The sequence below is a fragment of the Vicia villosa genome, unplaced genomic scaffold (assembly GCF_029867415.1).
Source record: "Vicia villosa cultivar HV-30 ecotype Madison, WI unplaced genomic scaffold, Vvil1.0 ctg.003254F_1_1, whole genome shotgun sequence".
NCBI lineage: Eukaryota > Viridiplantae > Streptophyta > Magnoliopsida > Fabales > Fabaceae > Vicia > Vicia villosa.
This window is the reverse complement of record NW_026706152.1, coordinates 69,597-90,044: the sequence shown is the minus strand read 5'-3', so window position 1 is coordinate 90,044 and position 20,448 is coordinate 69,597. Positions and strand designations below refer to the sequence as shown.

At 30.9% G+C, this 20,448-nt stretch overlaps 2 protein-coding genes across 3 annotated transcripts; both read right to left on the bottom strand.

The window, feature by feature from the left end:
* Positions 1–5,050: 5,050 nt before the first annotated feature.
* Positions 5,051–6,129, bottom strand: LOC131640645 (large ribosomal subunit protein uL14x/uL14z/uL14y). The gene is made up of 4 exons (XM_058911023.1): positions 5,994–6,129; positions 5,591–5,875; positions 5,448–5,489; positions 5,051–5,287 (listed from the first exon to the last, which is right to left on the bottom strand). Exons 1-4 carry the CDS (start codon positions 6,004–6,006, stop codon positions 5,205–5,207), a joined length of 423 nt encoding a protein of 140 aa, XP_058767006.1. The 5' UTR covers positions 6,007–6,129; the 3' UTR covers positions 5,051–5,204.
* A 4,743-nt stretch (positions 6,130–10,872) lies between these two features.
* Positions 10,873–16,038, bottom strand: LOC131640644 (histone-lysine N-methyltransferase SUVR4-like). Of its 2 annotated transcripts, none has more exons than XM_058911021.1 (10): positions 15,926–16,038; positions 15,579–15,656; positions 15,264–15,473; positions 14,483–15,086; positions 13,553–14,154; positions 13,187–13,437; positions 12,800–12,866; positions 12,634–12,684; positions 12,268–12,364; positions 10,873–11,582 (listed from the first exon to the last, which is right to left on the bottom strand). In XM_058911021.1, the coding sequence occupies exons 3-10, from the start codon at positions 15,447–15,449 to the stop codon at positions 11,554–11,556; spliced, it is 1,887 nt and encodes a 628-aa protein (XP_058767004.1). In that variant the 5' UTR covers positions 15,450–15,473; positions 15,579–15,656; positions 15,926–16,038; the 3' UTR covers positions 10,873–11,553. The 2 variants fall into 2 exon arrangements, with proteins under 2 accessions (XP_058767004.1, XP_058767005.1); XM_058911022.1 differs by lacking the exon at positions 15,926–16,038 and adding an exon at positions 15,816–15,888.
* Between the last annotated feature and the right edge of the window lie 4,410 nt (positions 16,039–20,448).

Below are 20,448 nucleotides of genomic sequence, written 5' to 3'. Positions count from 1 at the left end.
TTTCGCTGGGGGTGACCCCCCATAGAGAGGTGGGTAAAGAAATTTTCTTTTTTTTAGAAAAAAAATGACTTCACATCAAAAATATTTTAATTTATTTTTGGTTTTAAACCACCAGTTTAATCTGGTTCGGGGGCGAGTTCTGGCATCAAGTGGTTTCATTCCCCTCCCGATCGCAGTTGCGGTTCTTTGGTTTTAAACAACCAGTTTAATCTGGTTCGGGCTCGAGTTCTGGCATCAAGTGGTTTCATTCCCCTCCTGATCGCAGTTGCGGGGATCGAACCGTGGTTCTCTCTACCAAGTCTAACGTCAATCACCACTGAACCAACTAACTATTGGTGAAATATTCTAATTTTTGGTGTTGGGTTTTTTCGGATATGCATATCTGAAATAATCCAATATTTATTAAAAATTTAAAATCAAGGTGAATCAATACAATTAATAATATAATTAATTGTATTAATCAAAATTTATAATTAAATATATATCATTATAATCAAGATATAATAATAATATTAGCCTAATAAATATTTAAATCAACACATTATTTTTATATAAAATTAATTAAAGAAAAAATATCAATAGATTAAAAAATATAATGTTAATAGAGGATATTTTTAATATGATAATTTCGTTAATTATAATGGATAATGTTGTAGTCATTTAAAAAATAATTATTTTTATAATTTGTGGCAAATAAAATATTACAAAATTAAAATTTTATTTAATCTCTTTATTTATTATTTAAAACAACTTGTATTTAAGTTATTTTTTATTAATAATAACTCACTTTAATTATATTATAACTATATTATATATATATATATATATATATATATATATATATATATATATATATATATATATATATATATATATATATATATATATATATATATATATATATATATATATATATATATATATATATATATATATATATATCTTTTTATAGTAAAATTAAAAGAAATTTGAGATTTTAATTAATTCGAATATGCATATTTAAATTAACCATAATTTTAAATTTTTTAATGTGTCTTTGAATATGCATATCCGAATTATATTTTAGGATTTTCAGGAGTGTTTTTCACCTATATGGATGTAGAAAGAAATTCTTTAAGCATTTTATGGACCTAGGGCCCAACTAAGTTCTAGCATGCGTTAGGGTTGAAGCATAAGAAACCCATTCAAAAAATTCAAATCATGAATTATAGATTAAGCAATAATTCAAAAAACATGTTTTAAATTTCAAAACGACAATTGTCAATCTGTTAATAAGAAATGTAGCATAATACAAGACATATGACCTAAACAATTTATGAAGTTTAGTTTGGAAAAGGAGAACCCAAGTAACATTAAGGAACGGCCTACGTCTTCATTCTACTATGGAGTATGGAGTCTAACTCAAGTTTCTCTACGTAAAATAAATGTTTGTGTGGTGTCTAATGAATTATAAAAGAGACTTGCTATATGCTTACACCAAAATCTAACACTATATGATATACACCTTATCCAATAACACAATAACACATGGCCCCATACAATTGTCTGTATAAGTAAAAATAAAAAATAGTAATTAAACATTTCAGAAAAACAAAACCGTATTATTATACTGTGTAGATGTCCCTATTAATGTACAAATAGCATTTTACATTATAAAAATAAGTTATGAGGAATTTAATTCCATTATCACCTCTAATAGTTCTAATATTAGCTAAAATATGACTAGAAACATAAGACATATTAATTAAGGGTAAATTAGTAATTATATTAATTTTTATAGGGAATCAAAAAACCAAACAAATGTAAATGTTTTTTCTTATATATATAAATCTGTCCAAACCTTTACATAAATAGCTAATTAGCTAAAGTGATACTTACAATTGTGTAACTTTCATGATAATTTATCATAGGACCATATAATTGCAACAAGAGTTAAATAACCACACATAATCAATTTTACATATGTATCTAATCATTCATATGTTACCATCAAATTGCAACGAAAGCAAGTTTGAAATAGTAATATCACAATATGATAAGATGAAAGGGAGAAAAAAAAAAGATTAAACACCTATACAACTCATCAATCCTTACAAAGTGTTTGATCGATTGCAAGAGCATCACTGAAATTAAGACAATAGCTACGAAGATCATAGCTATATTGTGGAATGTTCCTATGATGTCTCATACCTTGCTTCCAACTACTCTTCAGCTTGTATAGCAGCTTCCTGAGAACCCTTGAAGCAGGTTTACAACAACCAAGTTGCTTCCTTCTTTGAGCATTACCAAGTGTCACTAAAGGACTAACTCTCATTTTACTCGAAACTCTCAAGAATTGATTTCTTTGTGAGATATAAAACTGTGGTACTTTCACTTTAAAGTGCTTTCTCTACAAGTCAACTTGGAACATGGATTGGTATTAGAAATGCATCATGAGAAAATGGACTAAAGAAAACATGAAAGGAGAGTTTTCAAGTATCAACCACACAAAGCTGAGATGAAATATATGATGTTGAATTTTGGTCTGTGGTAGATGTTAGGCATTATCATGAATAGTGTATCATGTGATTAAAAGTTAGTTTGGTAACTTTACATGGTTTAGTAGTGTCCCAACATGGAGTAGGGATTGAAAATTGCACTATGGTGATGTTACATCAAGAGGATGTTCAAACATCTTTTGGGAAGAGTCTTCTTTATGAGCAACTATTTTGTATACATTTTTTTTGGCTAATTTCCTTCGATGATTCTAGGCCCTCAAACATAAACGTGTAATGCAAGCTATCCATACCTAAAGGTTTCAAAGGAATCAGATAAGAAATCGCTGTTTTTTCTTTGGATCATAAGTGAGGGAACGACTGAACTAAAGTAAAAATAGTATTTTAAAATGCGATGTATCTATTCTTAATTTAAAATTTAATATATCAACAATTCATATATATTCATGTATAAGATTTTGATAATATCCCCTCTCAACATTTTTATGTTGAAGATGCAAATTCCCAGGGATTCATAGTTTCATCTAAGGCAGAGAATGTTATGCTTACATACTTCAAAAGGTAAGAAAACTTGCCAAAATTTCAATTGTTATACCTTTAAAAATAGTTTTTTTTTATAATTAAAAAAATAAAAAAAAATAAATTCATTTTTTTATAAATTAACATAAATAAGTTATTGAAAATAAAATCAGTCAAAGTCACATTTTAAAAAAAAGATGCATGTCAATAAAGATTTTTAAGACAAACAATTTAAAATAATTTTCTATTTAGGTAATTTTAAAATTTTAATATATATAAAAAAACAAGGATTAAATAGAAATACATCGATAGTGTAAAACAGTTTTACACTGTCAGTAAAATCATTTTAAGCGCATGTTGTCAAAATACGTTTTTTCGTGTCTAGTTATCAAAACATGTTTCATAATGAAGTTATAATACACACAAAATAGCATGCTAAACAACTAATGGTGACTAACGAATTCTGAAAAAGGTCTTTTAATTAGAAATTTTTTAGAAATGCAAATATAGAGCTCACCTCAAGACAAAATATGAATCAGAATTAGAGCATCCACGTCCAAAGAACCCATCTTAGTTCTTTAAATGGACCCCATTTAATTTTTTATATTATTTTATCATTTCTAAAAATTTAACCCATTTAATTTTTTATATTATTTTATCATTTCTAAAAATTTAAACAACTCAGTAAATGGACCCCATTTAATTTTTTATATTATTTTATCATTTCTAAAAATTTAACCCATTTAATTTTTTATATTATTTTATCATTTCTAAAAATTTAAACAACTCAGGTATATTTTTCAAATATTCATTCAACTTAACAAAAGTTTTAAACTAGGTCCCACTAAACCATTCAATATACCTCATAAATTAACCAATTAACCAATCAAATAACCAAATGTCAGTTAAAAAACGTTTGTTTGCAGAGGAACGGTGATAAATAAAAAGAGGAACGGTGATAAATAAAACAACGCTTTTCATTGTGAAATATCCATATTTTTCTGACAGTGTTGTTGGGTTCCGTGTAGCAACGATGGAAAAACTCCGATAATGTTGCTCTTATTAGTTATGAAGAGCAATTTTACAAACGTTTTTCACTATCAAAATGTGGAACTAAGATCAGATCACTTGAAATATGAAATTGAGGTATTAACTTCTTTAAAATCACCAAAAAAACGCATGCAAATTCTTTGTATATGATTTAGACAAAAGTTTAAAAACATTTGACCCTAACTAAAATTTAGCAGACTGCAATGTAAAAGAATTAGCTATATAACCGTTATAATTGAAAAACTAATTCAATAAGCCACAAAAAAAGACATCCAAACAGGCTTGTTATTGTAAAACCAACAAAGACCACCCGGCATTCTTCAAGCTTTTCAAGACCCCAACATCAAATTGGTCAAACAGCTTCAGAAAATCTTCCAGATGCGTGAGAAATTGCAAGATAGATGATAAAAATTGGTATTATTTGAAAATAATTAATGCATCCATAACTTGGTGAATCAAATAACAATCCACTGAAATGTTTTCTTCAACACTACTAGAATGTTACATATTTCTAATGACCAAAAACAAAATAATGGTTCATAGATTATATCAATGAACACTTCGGTGCAGCTTTAATACATTCAAAACATTGCAAATCAAAATTTTCAAAAGAATGCACATATCACACCACACAACAAATAAAAACACATTCATAAAAACAAATTCTTAATAGTTATACTAAGGATTAATATCATCATAACTACTAGAATGTTTGTTTCAGATTTTCAATGACAACAAAAAATTAAGGGTCAATCGAGATATCAATGAAACTTGAAAATCAGTTTGAATTCAGCAATTCATTGACAGCAAGTAAATTCCATTTCACACTTAAGAACCAGCTTGAATTCAACAATTCATTGACAACATAGTAAAATCCATTTCACATTTGAGAATCAGCTTGAATTCAAGAATTCATTAACAGCATAGTAAAATCCATTTCACGAAAAACAAAAGCAAGCACATGGACAATAAATAAAAACAAAGCATAAAAACAAACAACTCTTATAACTAAGAATTAATATCTTCAAAACACTTCTCATTACAGAGAATTAAAGAGCTTCAGTCACTTAGAAAAATATTCAACCTAAAACAACACCAAATGGAAGAAACAAAATCTTTTGGAATACTAAAAAATACAACTTAGACAATAGCATTAGCAGCACTTGCAATCCTAGGCCACAGATCAGCACACTCCTTTCCAATTGGACCAGTAATTGCAGAACCTATAGTTTAAACAACACAATATTAAATCCAATAACAAAAACCCTAATATCAATAATTAACTGACAGATTAACAATAATCTGATTAACTATTAAGCTCAAATCATAATCAATAAATAACATTAAGTAAAACAAAAACTATTAAATTATTTAATTTAATACCTTTCATTTCACCCTTAGGATTCACAATTACACCAGCATTATCTACAAAATAAACCAAACCAAAATAAAATCATAAACAATTCAAAAAATACAAATCAAAATCAACAACGAGTTTGGGGAGAAACTCGAGAAATCTGAAATACCTTCGAAGTACATGAAAACACCGTCCTTTCGGCGCCATGGTTTGCGCTGACGAACGATAACAGCCGGCAGGACCTTCTTACGGAGATCTGGCTTTCCTTTCTTAACTGTAGCCATAACCATGTCACCAACGCAAGCAGATGGCAAACGGTTCAATCTTCCCTTGATACCTTTGACGGAAATGATGTACAGATTCTTAGCTCCGGTGTTATCAGCGCAGTTCACCGTCGCAGCCACCGGCAGACCGAGTGACATCCTGAACTTGTTACCCGCGGAACCTCCGCGACCTGAGAAACAATTCGAAATCGAAATCAGATATTCAAGCATGAAACGAAGTTAATTAATAATTCAGAAGTGAAGAGAAATTAGAGTGATTAATCTGAGAATCAGAAAATGAAATTGTACCTCGCTTCGACATTGTGGCAGCTCGATCACAGAACGAAACAAACCCTAATGCTCTCTTTCAGTTTTATATATGGCTATGGTTCTCAGACTAGGGTTTTAAAATCATTCTCACTTTGAATAGTATGGGCTTTCAAACCCGGCCCATTAAATTGCCGCGTTAAATCTAACTTTTTTTTGGTACTTTATTGAAATATAAAAAGTTATTTTATATTTTTGGCATATGGATCTATATTTTATTGAATGATTATTTTATATTTTATCCATGTATCTATTTGCCGTTATTTATAAGGATTTAATGGAAATATAGTGTAAGACAATGTTATATTATCAATGTAATCATAACGGTTAATTTTTGTATAAGTTTGATTTTTTTTAAATCATATATACAATAATTTTTTTTAAGGATTGTGATACACAGACGGTGTAAAATATTTTATTCTGGGAGTACACTACTTTTAAGTTCTATTTATAATTGCAAAGTAAAAAATATTAAATTTAAAATAATTCAACTAATTATTAATAAGATTGTAAAAAATAGTAAAAATTAAAAAACAATAATTTTAACACAATTTTTTCAAGTAAATCACTTGATTTAGGCGGAGGAATTAATTAATACTCTCATAATCTTACTGATGAGGTTATGGGCCTATTTGTTTCAGCTTTAAAAAATGGATTTTATTTTTGTATTTTTGAAAATAGATTTTCTAAATATTTTTTAAAAAATATTACAAGTTTTTTTATATTCGTTTTTTAAAATAAAACACTAATTTTGACATCCTAAACATAAACATACATTATTGAAGACCAAAATTTAGTCAAAATTTCAATTGTTTTAAAAAGTTGTATTTCAAAAATAATTTTTATGAAAATCTATTCGAAATAGCTTCAAAATGAAGTGATTTTTTAAAATTTTGATATCCAAATTTTTTTTCAAAAATAAATGAAATACCTAAAATCACATTTTAAGAATAACTATTCAAACAAAAATTTCATTTAAAGCTTTTATAAAAAAAAATTATAAATTTTTTTTTCATAAAATTATGTAACACTTAAAATTATTTAAAAAAAAAAACTAAAACAAACCGACTCTTTATTTTGTCCCAAACTTCAACAATACAATATCTATCATGGTTCTTTTAAACGATGATGTGATGATACTTGATAGCTTTGTATTTGATTTTTTATATATTTAATTGTACTTATTGTTTTGGATTGATAAACTCGCTTATATACAAATATATAATTTAAAATAATAAGGTTTTATTATCTAATCTAATTAAAAATTAAAATCATATAAGTATATCCAACATCAAGCTCATATTCAAATAGAACTCCGGTCAAGAATATAACTTGGTTTAATTATGTAAAAATTAATGGAAGAATTAAAAAAGTGTCGTCTTTAAGAGTGTTCAAGGCGATCTACAGTACATGGTCTCACATTTTTTCATGTTTAAGCTATGTTAAAAAAGTGCCTCCATTTATATATTTCACTACTAATTTACGCTTAAATAAGGTCTCTTAATAAATTTTCACGATGCAATTGAACACAACTTCAACTTCTTACATAGGACCTCTCAAAAGTTTGACACGACTATGCTTATGTCTGCATACAAGATATGAATATTATAATTTATTTATTTTAAGACAAAATTTAAAAGGGCTGATTGATTATAAAATACAATTCTTTTTTTCAATATTAGATAATATTATTGTGCTCATGTTTTTATTTACATATGTCATTTGTCTAGCTTGTAATGCCTTAATAGTTTGTCTACTTACCTAATATCTTAATATTTTGGATGAAGATATAAGATCTTCTTTTTGTATGGTCATAGAGTATTGAGTTGTTGTTAATCTCGCTTTTGCCAGACGCCTTAACAAGTTGTATATATATGATATTGAGAAATATTGAGATTAATCGTGTGAGAATAGCAATACGGAGACTGTAATATATATAGAAATATTTATAGTTCATTACATGTTATTCTCGATGTGAGACTTATATACAAATATTCTTTAACAAATAAATACATATTATATCACACTTCCGTAGTCGAAGCGAGAGGTTCATAGACACTTAGACTGGTCCGAAAATCATCAAAGAGCTCTCTAGGGAGGCCTTTGGTGAAGATATCATCAATTTGGTGTCGAGATGGAACATAAAGAACGCGGGCTTGACCACGAGCGGCCTTCTTTCGAACAAAGTGAATGTCCATCTTAATGTGTTTTGAACGCTAGTGTAGGATATGATTGTCGGGTAGATAGATAACACTAACATTGTCACAATACACAAGAGTAACCTATGAAATAGGAAAATGAATCTCCAAGAGAAGGTTGCAGAGCCAACATGATTCTGATAGAGAAAGTGTGGGTTGTGTCGTACCCTAATTTTGCCTCTTGCCCTAATTGTCGCTGCTCGATCACAGAACAAAACAAACCCTAATGCTCTCTTTCAGATTTATAGGGGCTTGCATCGTAAGGGGCGATGTGGTTTGTTTATTCTTTTTTGGAGTATTCTTGGGTGGATGAGGTGTTCCTCTAAGATTTACTTTCCATATAATATAACTTTCTTTGATGAGAAAAAAAAGGGTAAGGTTTGAGAGATTGGTAGGTTGATTAACGGGGTCGTGATTTCGGATTTCTAGCATAGGAGATCCCTCTTTAATTATGAGTTGGATTTGGTTGTAGACCTTCTTCTAGATATCCAATGGACTATCCTTTCTTTGGATAACGATATGTGACATTGACTCTATGGAGAGGATGACACCTATTATGTTTCTTTTTCCATAGTGCTTTGTTTAAGGCTCAGGTTTCAACTAATACTTCCTCTAAGATTTACTTTCCATAGAATATAACTTCTCCCTAATGAGAAAAAAAGGGTAAAGTTTGGGAGATTGGTAGGTTGATTAACGAGATCGTGATTTTGGATTTCTAGCAGAGGAGAGCCCTCTTTAACTATGAATTGGATTTGGTTGTTGACCTTCTTCTAGATATCCAATGGACTATCCTTTCTTTGGATAACGATAGGTGACGTTGACTCTATGGGGAGGATAACACCTATTATGTTTCTTTTTCCATAGTGCTTTGTTTAAGGCTCAAGTTTCAACTGATACTTCTTCTATAGAGTTGAATGATGCTTTGACCTCAATTTGGTAACTAAGCACCGTCTAAAGTGGTTGTGTTATCTTATCAACTTCTCTAAAATAAGATCCCTTATAGGTATAACTTGTTTAAGATCTGTGTTATTCTTGACCCTATTGATATCTCTTATGGATTGTGAATTAGCCTTATTGAGTTTGTATTTGACATGTTTCTCACTTACAGTGTGGCAGAAAATCTTTGGTATTTGATCTCTCACTGGCTATGTAGAGCTGTGGTTTTACCGAGAGACATTGTATTGTTGTTTGGGCTTTTTTCTTCCTTATGAGATCTTACTAGGATTAGAGGTGGGTTTATTATAATTTGTCACTCAGTAGTGAGGACTATTTGAAAATCCCAAAACGACTACATCTAAAATTACAATCAAACCTTAATTAAAAGGATGACTTTCTTAAAATTTCAAATTTTGTCTCATATTTATAAAGTGTTTTCATGTTAAATATTGTGCCACTAGTTTGACTCTTAATTTTTAGTTCTACAGCTTTCATTCGTGAACATAAGAATTTTGGCAAACTAAAACCATAAACTACAAAATCCGTTAAATATTGAACAAAGGTCTAAACTATAAAAATGTATAAAACCTTTAGAAATTCTAAACTAATGGAAGTCGAGAGCACTCTTAATAGAAAAAATGAAGTGTTATGACACTACCAGGCAACAAGAAAATTGTGGAATGTAAATGAGTGTTTATTACGAAGTGTAATTCAGCCAGATTTGATTTTTTTTTTATAAGCAAAATTGGATTAAAAAGCACTAGGGGTGCTTAACCCAAAGAAACAAAATGCAAAAAATAGAATAGAGTTACCGACCTAACCCACCACATTACAAAAAGAAAACTCTCGGGTCTCGGAACCAATCCTCCTTCGAGCCATTACAATAGTTCCTAAAATAAACTCCCTGATTTGATGAAAGGTATAAAGACTGCTTGGTAGCTTTCACCCATACCTATGTAATATATTACTGATAAACATCAGCTCATGTTGCACAATTCAACACTGTTGGAATAATTTTATCTCTTGCTATTAACCTAGATTGACCTCCACATCACTTGAATGTTAAAAATGTCCTCCTAAATGATGATTTAGAAGAAAAAATATACATGGTTGGTCATCATGGTTTTGAAGACAAGTTTGAATAAATATATGCAAATTGAAGATAAAAATTCCATGGTTTTAAGCAATTTTTGAGACCTTCATTTGAAAGGTTCATTCAGTCTATATAAGAAATAACTAAAATTCAAGGACATGCTGATCATACTTCATTCACAAAATTCTACAATGATGGAAAATAGTGTGATAAATGTTTATCTTGGTAATGTAATTGAAATGGGAAGAGTATAAGAGCATCTCCAATGGTGTAACCTATTTTTGGGTTCTTTATGGGTCCCACTAGCCACATCATTTTAAAATAATTTTTATAATTTTTATTTTAATTGTATAATTCCAAAAAGTTATTATTGGCCCACAACTTTACCTTATAAACTAATTTGATTGGGTACCACAATTTTTTCATAGTTGCATTGCAATGCAATGGTACTATGATGTGGCATGTCTAGGTGGAGAACTCAAAAGAAAATACCACCATTGAAGATGCTCTAAGAGAAAGTAGTTGCAAACTTTAACATCAGCAACTTAAGAGCTTAGAGATATTTCCTTTGTATAGAGGTTGCTCTACCTAAAAAAGGAACTGTGATTTCGCAACAAAAAATACAACCTAGACCTACATAAAGAAACATGAATGAGTGGTTTCACAATCCTGGATCTTAATACAAAAGTTTAAGGAAAAGGAAGTGATCCTATTGACGCCGGAGTCCGAAGATACCGTATGTCTGTTACTACTATTTACTACTTTCTAAAAGAACGAACACCGATTATTTCATTTCGATTGTTGATCGTAGCAATAGCAATACTAAAATGGCCATTTCACTTTATCACATCAACCAACAAAATGGCAGACAAATTTTCTCAAGCAATAGTCTCATGTATTTAACACCAAAAAAATGCTAACAAGAATGATGCAGTAAAACATCAAAGATTCAGATTTGCTAGTGGCCAAAAAAGGTTATTTTCAATTTTGGGCCATGAATGCCAAAGTTTTCGGAGAACATTTCCTCCAAACCCTAACACGAGTCTGGATACATATATCCATCCAGAAAGAAAAAAAAACAATGTTGGGCCGTCTAAAAGTACACTTTTAGACAATTTATGTCGCCCTGCAAGTACACTTTCAGAAACATGTGTGGTTTCTTAGTGGAAACGTGAACGCAAAATGGCGCTTATAGTTTTCAGATGGCTGTAACACTACCATCCAACCTCGTAACAAAACAACAAAAAAGAATGCCTATCAACCAGCAGCATGGATCTCTGACAGCAAAACTAGTTTAGCCAATAATGCCTATCAATCACGCAGCAGCGAACGATCTAACTGTTCCTGCATTATGAGAGGGTAAAACGAATTAGCAACATTGTTGAAAGTTGAAAGTAATGAAATGGAAAAGAGCACCACATATGTGACTCAGTGATCACTTCTACATTATAAGGAATAATCTTTGAATTTGTAACAATCAGATATTGAATAAAAACACAGGAAGAAGGAATCATCAAAGAAGCAAAACATGAATACAATTAAAGTTTGTTGTGAGAGTGTTTATGTATAAGTTGTTTCTACAACTGAAGAGGGAAACAAAGGGAAACTTTGCATAAGCTATGTAAGCTTTTTCTGTAAGTTATTTCAGAAGCTTGTGAAAAATAAGTTCAAAACAACTTTGAGAGCTTATTTTAAGCCATATCCAAATGCTCTTCCAAATATCTACAAAGTGCATATGTTGCAAGATAATGCCAGATAAAATCTTCCAAATACCTACTAAGTATAAAACGTAAAGTTCGGTACGAGCAAGCCTTTTAAATTATCAATTAAGCAATAGGATGAGCAGTTTATGTAGTGTAAAACATGTTATGACAATAAAAGAGCCCTGCAACCAACAATTACAACTACCATATGATATTTTAGAGTTAATTCAATGATTTTGAAAAGGGAAAAGGTTATATCGTTGATGTTGAGAGTAAAAAAAAAAAAGTTAAGCACACATTAGACTCAAATGATAGATTAAACTTACTATTTGTTCGCTTCATATTCCTGCAGAATCTACTGCCACATTTGCACTTAAACAGCTCGAGTGACTGATCATCGCCATCAAAGTCGATGCCGTAATCCTGCAAAAACACTATGCCTGTAAGCTTTTCTAGAGGTGGAAAAATCAATTCATGTATAATTAAACAATTCAAAGAATGTGAATTACACAGGAATGTGAATTACACAAGAATGAGAAGCTATGGAGATGTTAGTAACAATTAACAAATGACCAGTCAAGAGCCAACAAACCAGTGTACATGGCATGTTTCAATGTAGTAGCCAAGTACCACATAAAACTTTATATCAATCATGATTGACTCAAACATATTATAGAACTAAATCCACATACCCAGGTCAACTCTTCCTGTGCTTTGATTTCTCTGGATGTGAAGAAGGCAAACTGCATGTTTGAACATTCAAAAACATCAGTAAGTAATGTTTCTATGGGGTCAACCTAGGCAAAGACTGTAAGTATAAATGACAAATGGAATTTTGCGGATTTGTTAACTTCTCACATGATAGTAGTGGTGAGATGGACTCTCAATTTCAACCGGGATCTCAATCAAGTTTGCATCCAAACATCTGCCATAACGGAATAGAATTATTGAGTAAATGCAGCCATATCACGCCCATTGTCTTCTTACATTAGGCATGAGTTTATTCTATGAAAATAATTAGAAAATGGTTCTTTTTTTTTTCTTCTTCAATCATCTAGTCATCCCATTATCTCAAAACCGAACAATTGTTAAAAATCTGTATTGATGAACCCAACATCAATAGTCCAACAAGCTAATTAGTTTTCAAAAATTTAACAAAATAGAAAGAGTTGAAAAGAATATCTATTGCTAAACTTCAAAAAATAATCACAAATGACTCCTGTTGAAACTTGGGAAATTAAATACCTGTGATTAATAAACCGGGCTGCATTTCCATATGATGCTGCATATAAGCAAAGAGCTTGGTTATCCTTTACAACTCCCGAGCCCCATTCTACATCCAACAAAATTGGTAAAGTATATTTTCTAGCTTTGTTCCTCTCATGCAGCTCTCTGACTGTCAGAATTTCTCCAACAAACTCGCATACAAATGCACCTTTTGGAAGTTCCTCTAAGGTGCGAAGACCCCACCCTTTTCCATCTGAAGTTAAAAACACCTGAGTAGAACACAATCATTAGAGAAAACATTTCAAAATATTGTAAAAGAAATGTGTTAAAGAACAGAAAGAATGCACTAGTGTCGCCTCAATGACATCAACATTAAACAATCACCTGCAAGTTGCAAGTTATTCCACGCTGGACAATCCGATTGCCACAATGTTTCCCACAGCCACATTTGCTCCAGCATTCTTTAATAAATTTCCTCTTCAAATGTCCTTTACATGGTTCTAAACAGCCATCATTCTTTGAGGTTTCAAGTGGGCATTCTTTGCAATAGGTAAAACTTTGAGTGCGGCTGTTGGCAATACACTCATCCAAGAACTCTTCCTTTACTACACCTTGTGCAGTATAGGCAAAATCCCCTCCAGTTTTATTTGCACAAGAACATGGTTTAGATGATAAGACACAATTGCCCATACAAGTAGAGCAACAATCTTTGTTCCCAATACGCGATAGAGAAATATTAACATATGCATCTTGGAACACCGTGTTTTGGGGCATGTAGTGAAACAAAGGCGGCTTATCATTAGTAGAATTATTCACCCATGGAATTTTCACTTTTTCTTCTCCCTTTGTTATGTCATCTGGGTCACTTGGGGAGGGTAGAGAAACAGGAACTTGAGATGCAACCGAGGCTTCATCTTCAGTATTTTCGTTCCTGCATTGTGATGCCATTGCGTTGTTGTCATCTTGCTCTCCGGCAGTTAGAGGTTCTTCAGAATGAAAGTATGTCAAAAAAACTGATCAGACAATCATTAATACAGAGACGAATGCAGGGTTAACAATACAATGCTAAGAAGAAAAATAAATGGCACAAAAGTAACATTTTTTGTATAATACCAAAAAAAGATCATTCTGATGCAAAAGCAAACAGAAAATATCTTAAGGCAGGCTTTATGGAAATGCAGAAGTAGTACAGTATGCAAGTGGAGACTTGCAAATATAACATAAGTCAAGGATAATCAGGTAGATGTTACGCCACACCCAAAAAAAATAATGAGATGATAGAAACTTCTTTTCAAGGCAGAGTCAGCTGATTACCAGGAAAAACCATTGAAATGGGAACCTCATAATCTGCCTCTTCATCAACAGGCTCTTCCTTGGGGGTGATAAAAGGATAAGGATGGGGCGTCTTGGTTTTTGGCGATGGAGAGGTTCCTGGTTCAACAGCCCGTTCTTTAGATGGACTTCTGTCAGATATAGATTTTCTCCTTCTTGAAGTATCTAGAGGTGAGATAGGCTTCTTTCCCTTGTCAGCAAGGGCATTTCTTCTGGATAACACAGATGGGCTTTGAGGCTGCAGTTCGGAACCACTTTCAGGTACTGTGCCAGGTCTTGGTTTAGGTGATGTCAATGGAGATGAGGAAGGTGAACTAGGGCTACCACGTGATTTCAACGGAGAGGCGGCAGGTGACCTTGGGCTACCGCCACTAGTCGGAAGGCGAGATTTCAATGGAGAACCGGGTGAACTTGGGCTACCACCACTAGTCGGAAGGCGTGATTTCACTGGAGAGACAACTAAACTTGGGCTATCGCCACTAGTCGGAAGGCGTAAAATTTGACCATCCTGGCCTCTTAAACGCAACCTCTTCAAAGGTCGCACTTGCTGTACTGGCGCAGGAGCTTCAGCCTCAATCCCCCCTTCCTTTATATTTGAAAAAACATAATATAGAATTAAAAGTAATAAATAAACATAGAAAAAAAACCAACATTCTTATATAATAACAATGAACAAGCATTGTGCATGTGAGAAATGAGAGTACATTTCATTGAATAGACAAAGCAAAAAGAAATAGATGTTAATGCAGGAAATAGTATAGACCTGATTATCTTCTTCTTCGAAAATAGCATCGACAAGAGCCCTATAATTCTCTTCTTCAATAAGCTCCCAGTTTCCTTCATACAATTTAATCAGTTTCTTTAACACTGGTTTGACTTTGGATTCATGAATTCCAAGGTTGGTCATTGCGCGGAAAGCCGCTATAACTTTCGGATTGGGCGGTGCCATTTATGATCAATCAGTCAACAGACGCTACCAAATTCAACAAAATCACAACCATATTTCAATAATTTCCTAGATGAAACAAAAACAAAATGCAGTATATGATTAGAAATCACAGATATCAGTTACCCTTACCGAACCACGTTTCGACTGAAGTCAATCTTGATTCTTGAACACGATCTTAACAGCGAAGATTAATGCAACAATTGAAACCTAGAAACGAGCAAGAACAGAAGAAAAACGTAAACTAATAATCGGAGAACGAAAAGCGTAAAGTAATCGGCGGAGAACGGAAAGTGAGAAAATGAGAAAATTGAAGTGAAAGCAAGAAAGGGAAGATAAAGAGACGGAACAGTAAAGAAAACATTGAACCAGTGAGAATCGAAGAACAAGACAATGTGGTTGAGAAGCAAGACGAGGGTTTAGAGTGTCTTGAGTTTTCAATTATTTGTAAAAAAGGGGAATGGAGGGAATGGTTTTACCTGAATTGACTGTGTCGTTTGCATTCACAACAGAATCACTTCTCGGTGCTGGGTTTTACAGAGAAGAGAAATGTCTTATAACAGTAATAAAAAGAATCACTTCCAACGGACGCGCGTCTTTCTCACGCTCCCTTCAAATATTAGTGGAGCCATTGTTTAGTGGTGGTGGGTGGGTCCGTTTCTGACTGCGGTAATATATTTGTTAAAAATATGTACTATTTATATGTATACTCCTTAAATTATTAATATCATGAAATCTAAAATGATTAAAATGATTAGTATCATAAAAGGGAAAAAATAATTTTTATATTATAAAATAATAATAATATATTAAAGAGTTTAAAGATAGTGCACATACAACCAATTAAAATGCTTTAATTTGCCATGTAATTTTAATTTTTTAAAATTTAAAATGAAATTTATTCTAATGCTGTCTCTCATTAATTAATAATGTAAAAATATTTTACATCGTCAGTATATTTTATTTTTTTCCTATTTTATAAATAAATTATGAATAAACTTGAAATTTATTAAAATACAAGTAAAAGCTTAAAAATAACCTTATAATAGCAAGGAAGATACAAAGATTATGATGAATTCAAGATTCATTGTCGAATGTGATACATAATAGCAAGCAAGAAAGAAGGGAGAAATGTGAAACTTGTCTATTCCTCTAACTTCCATTAATTCATAATAATCTCATTTCTATTTCTGATAGACACAATTATTACACTTGGATTTATATATAATCAATCATAATTTTTTTATTTAAAAAATTAACATAAAATTGTCTATCTTCTCCATTATCACAACCACCCCTATTCGGTGACTTAATACCCCATATTTTCTTGCATATTCTCTCTTTGGTCTAGGGATGACAATTTAGCCCATTCCCAGTGGGTACCCACAAAAAACCGCATATCAGGTAGGATAGATACCCATAAAATGGGTATGGGCACGGGTAATTACCCATTAAAATATGCGGGTATGGGTACGGGTACGGGTACCTTACTACCCAACCCGCCCCATACCCACACTACATATTTCTATATGTCATTTATATTATTATATAAAAATGCATGATTCTAAATTCTTTTTAAAAATATATCGCTATTAAATCATTACACATTTTAATAAAAGTGTTTATTTGTTTCTTAACTCAACAATAACATACATAATTTTTTTAATATTGTTAAAAAGACTTAAATTATATGATATTTTGTAATTAAACGATTTAATTTTACTATAAATGCGGGTAAACGTGTACGGGTATGGGCATTGAGGTACCCACAGGGTACGGGTACGGGTACGGGCATGAATATTGATACCCACGCGAGTTTGGTTTCGAGTACGGAGATTTTTTTAAACTGCGGGTATGGGGACGGGTACTATAGTACCCTGCCCATTGCCATCCCTACTTTGGTCCTATTAATAAGACACACATATATAGTATTAAACACTTTGCATTCATGCTATAACACAACTCTAAATTTTATTCTCTTAAATTTCATACATGTATGGATTGAATCCTTTGTGGTTTTCTTTGTTATACGGTGATGTTCTTTGAGGCAGAAAAAAGTCCATTTTTCAAATCAAAAATTTCAAAAGTCCGCAAATGCTCTTCATCAGTAGATTTTGAAGACCTATGATGTTATAAAGGGGGGCCTTCAAAGATACTCTCTTTAAAAGATATTCATGGGAGGAAGGTACTTCAAATATTGGTATGGTCTCACAATATTTTTCAAAACTAAAAGTAAATGAAGATGATCCAAGATTGGCGTGGCCTTCTCCTTGTTTAGTGGATATTGTTAATCATTGTATGAACTTTGGAAAGGTGGTTGAGAATTCTTTGTTTTTGGTTTTTCACACCTTAAAGTATCTAAGTTAGGTGGAGGTTGTATTTTATTAAGTGCTTCTAGTGAGAGTCTTTTGAGGATTTTAGGAAGTCAAAAGAACTATTTTAAAGCTAATTTTTCATGTTTCTTAACATGTAGTCTCCCCCATTCTTCTCCTTAAAGAAGGAGGTTTGTCTCACTTGTTTTGTCTTCCTATTCATGCACAGACAAGTGAAATATTCGAGGATATGGGAAGCAAAACAATGTTTGTCAACTCGTGGGGAATGTGTGAGATTGATGTGTCTGGTACTATGGATCACACACTAATGCAATGTAACTTAAATGTTTCCAGTCGTGTCTTCTGTCTTAATTTCTCTGATCGAGCCCAATTCTCCTAAATAAAAATGAGTCTGATTTTGGCTTTTTGGTCTTTAGTGAGATACTCTGCATAGGCATGAAAATATAACTTGTACATGTGGAGACTCACCCGAAACCCTCCTCCGGGTTGAGATTCGAGTTTGGGTTTTCCCCAATTATATAATATGGGGACAAGTCAAGTAATAGGGACACTAATACCCAACCTTATTATTTAGTTTTGACAATTTATAATATTAAATATATGGTAAATGCTTTGATATTTTGATTTGTAGTTTATTATTCCAAAATTTTGAACGGTATATATGGAATTTTTTGATTATTTTATTTATTATTTGTAATGTAGTTTGATATTGAAAATAAGGAATATTTCTATTTAAAAAACTTATTCCACTATATGGATAGTAGCGAGACGTGTATACCTGAACGTGTATTGGAATAAAGTTGAGTTTTAATTCATCATCTATGTTCATGATTGTGTCAGAGAACAAAAATTATTTGAGGATTCGAATTTAAATATGGGAGAGGTATAAATTGTCTCCGCTCTGTTCTATTGTCATGCCTAACTCTGTCAGACTCATCAATTTATCCTTGTTTTTTTTTCTCCATCTTTCAACCCAAAATATTCAAAAGTATATAAAATATTATCATTAAGCATATATCTGATGATTTTCAGTATCAATTAAGCAAATGACACTGACAAATATATAATTTACATACTTATTAAAAAGAGCACACTTTCAATTCCTTGAGTAAGGAGAGATGGATTAAGACACTCATAGTCCAGCAAAGATGGCACCATTAGTGAATCCATAAGTACGAAGTGGAAACATGTTGAAAAAAGAGACAGGGTCGGCCCTGTGGGTGTGCAACAAGTGCCACCGCACGGGGCCTCAAATATTGTGGGGCCTCAACAAAATTATGGTTATTTATATATTATATTAAATATTTTACATTCTGCAAAGTTAAGAAATAGATAGGTGGCCCAGCAGCGGTGCATGAAGCTTAAAGCATCTCCAATGGTAGTTTTTTCCTTTGAGTTCTCTAGCTGAAAATTAATATAATAATTAAATATTAAAACAAATTGTCATGTCATAGTACAATTGTATTGCAATGCAACTAGTAAAAAATTGTGGTATCCAATCAAATTAATTTATGGGTAAAGTTGTGGGACCCATTAGAATTACACTATTAAAATAAAAATTAAATAAATTATTTTGAGATGATATGGCTGGTGGGACCCATAAAAAACTCAAAAATGGGTTGCACCATTGGAGATGGTCTTAAGGAGTGAAAATAAGTGGCTTGTCATTCGTTGAATTCTTACACTAATCTTTTTGGCAATTTTAATATTTTAAGTCTACAAGACTACAATGTAGCCTTATAAAGTCTTACTTTCCATTTTAAAATTATAAGTTAACAAATCTACAACGTAGCATTATAAAGGCTTAAATGTCATTTTAAAATTACAAATTAATCTATGTATTAATTTAAGATAATAATATAAATATTTTATTATTCTATTGTGATTTTTTAGATTTTAAAGTATCACTTAAATTATATGCTAATTATAAAAAAAATTGAGATATATTGTTTTAAAGAATATTTAAGTAATTAAATGTCAAAATTATTCTTTTAATTATAAAAAATAATTGAAAATAGCTTCTAATATTTTAAATTTATTTCCATAAAATCATTTTTAAAATAATTTTTTTAAAACCGTTATCAAACAAATTCTAAGTCTATTTTCTTTTTAAATAAATTTTTTAAGTAAATATCTTTTAACAAATGATTTTAAAATATTTTATATGATCAACTCAATTATTATGATGTTTTTATGATAGAATATAATATAGTGTTGTATTTGGTTTAATCTATTACTTTTAATAAAAAATTATATTATTTTTATAATATATATATATATATATATATATATATATATATATATATATATATATATATATATATATATATATATATATATATATATATATATATATATATATATATATATATATATATATATATATATATATATATGTGTGTTAAAAAATAAAAAATGTATTACTCCACAGGGTGGCACTTTCAAATTCACTGTCACCCAATTTATAAAAAAAATCTATAGTATAAAAAAAAATCTATAGTATAATAACCACTTCAATATAATTACTTTTAAATTACATAGCATTGATTACTAATCTTTGGTTGAAGTTAGAGAATTCTATAATTATAATCTTTTAAAGAATTTTATAATTTTAATTGAAGTTAGAGAATCTATAGAATAATAACCACTTCAATGCTTAAAAAACAAAT

Coding starts and splice junctions, on each gene's coding strand:
- LOC131640644 (XM_058911021.1), bottom strand. CDS start 15,449: ATGGCACCGCCCAATCCGAAAGTTATAGCGGCTTTCCGCGCAATGACC. Junction 14,155..14,482: donor CATTTCAATGGTTTTTCCTG/GTAATCAGCTGA, acceptor TTCATTCTGAAG/AACCTCTAACTGCCGGAGAG. Junction 12,685..12,799: donor CATCTCACCACTACTATCAT/GTGAGAAGTTAA, acceptor TCAAACATGCAG/TTTGCCTTCTTCACATCCAG.
- LOC131640645 (XM_058911023.1), bottom strand. Junction 5,490..5,590: donor TGTTTTCATGTACTTCGAAG/GTATTTCAGATT, acceptor TTTATTTTGTAG/ATAATGCTGGTGTAATTGTG. Junction 5,288..5,447: donor TCCTAAGGGTGAAATGAAAG/GTATTAAATTAA, acceptor TTTAAACTATAG/GTTCTGCAATTACTGGTCCA.